The 1,419-nt window shown below is 37.1% G+C and overlaps 1 protein-coding gene across 1 annotated transcript in view; it reads right to left on the reverse strand.

Annotated features, from left to right (window-relative positions):
• LOC117175502 overlaps positions 1-1,419 on the reverse strand; it is a 4,966-nt gene that overhangs the window by 1,553 nt on the left and 1,994 nt on the right. Inside the window, exon 4 of the mRNA XM_033365208.1 lies at positions 276-1,341. Within this exon, the coding sequence (XP_033221099.1) occupies positions 276-1,341 (1,066 nt within the window). The remainder of the gene's footprint in view (positions 1-275; positions 1,342-1,419) is intronic.

Raw genomic sequence — 1,419 nt, forward strand, 5'->3', positions numbered from 1 at the left:
GTCCGTCACTATCAATGAACGGTAAGAAGTCTTTAATGATTTCATCTTCTAAACTATTAAAATGTTTGCTTTGAATCATTTTGATTAGAGTAATCTCTGCCTTGTAATACTCATCAGCTGTCAAAAAATTTATTTTAATTTGATTAATCTCTGCGGTCAAAAAATGTGCTTTTCTAGCATCTCTTTTCTCTTTGCAATTATGAATGAACCTCTTAATCCAACCAATAACTCGAATCACTTTAGAATAACTAGACAGCTTATAAAACAAATTATACTTTTCCTTTATTTCTCGATTTTTAACACTAATCAATGTGGCACTTTGTACTTGAACTGACTTCTTTACTTCTGAATTGACCTCTGCCTCGTCAACGCTATCCTCATTAGCAGTAGGCCATTTATTCTTACTTTCTTTAAGCCAATCCGGACCCTGCCACCACCGAGAAGCTAACAGCTGATTGACCGTGCAACCTCTCGACGGTAAATCAGCTGGATTCACATGTCCAGGTATATGTCGCCACTGTTTCGATTCAGAAATATCCCTAATCTCTTTTACTCTATTCGAAACAAAAATACTATAATTATCTTGTCTATTAATCCACGCGACTACTGTCGACGAATCGTTCCAATAATATGTTTTCGCGCCTTTAAAATCTAACGCTTTTAAAACTTGATTCGTTAATCTCGCGCCGATCGTTGCTGCTAATAATTCTAGTCGTGGAATACTCGACGATTTATTCGTATTACTCTTAACTGCAGGTGCAACTCTAGTCTTTGCTTGGATAAAATGAACTCGAATGTCCAAGCGTCTTTGTATTCTTATAAAAATCACTGCGGCATAAGCTAATTTACTCGCGTCAACAAATGTATGAATACTTACGTCCGCATCTGTGTCAATAATTCCTATCATACAGCGCGGCACCAAGACCTTATCGAGGTTTTTTAATTCCTCAATCCAATTCGCGAACTTCTTTTTAATACTCTCGCTGACCTCTTCATCCCACGTTAAGTTAGCTGCCCAAGCTTCTTGCAATAAAATTTTCGAGCCAAGCGAGACCGGGCAAACAAATCCAAGTGGATCAAAAATACGGTGAGCAATGGACAAAATATTTCTCTTTGTAACTATCTCGAACTCTAATTTGTCTAAACCTGATAAGTTAAGTGATAGCGGGTCCTGTTGTTTATCCCACAATAATCCGATGACCCCACTTAAATTCGGAGAATTGCCATCATTGGTGTGCTCCCAACCGCGCAAATCAAAATGACCCGACTCCATCACTGTTTTTGCATCGTGCATAAAACTATATAAATTCTTTACGTTATTCGAGCTTGTTACACAGTTATCTACATAAAAACTATGTTTAAGCTTTAAAACATTTACATAATTCGAATTTTTGACCCTATCGACACACTTAATCGATT

Source organism: Belonocnema kinseyi, chromosome 6, assembly GCF_010883055.1.
Source record: "Belonocnema kinseyi isolate 2016_QV_RU_SX_M_011 chromosome 6, B_treatae_v1, whole genome shotgun sequence".
Taxonomy (NCBI): Eukaryota; Metazoa; Arthropoda; class Insecta; order Hymenoptera; family Cynipidae; genus Belonocnema; species Belonocnema kinseyi.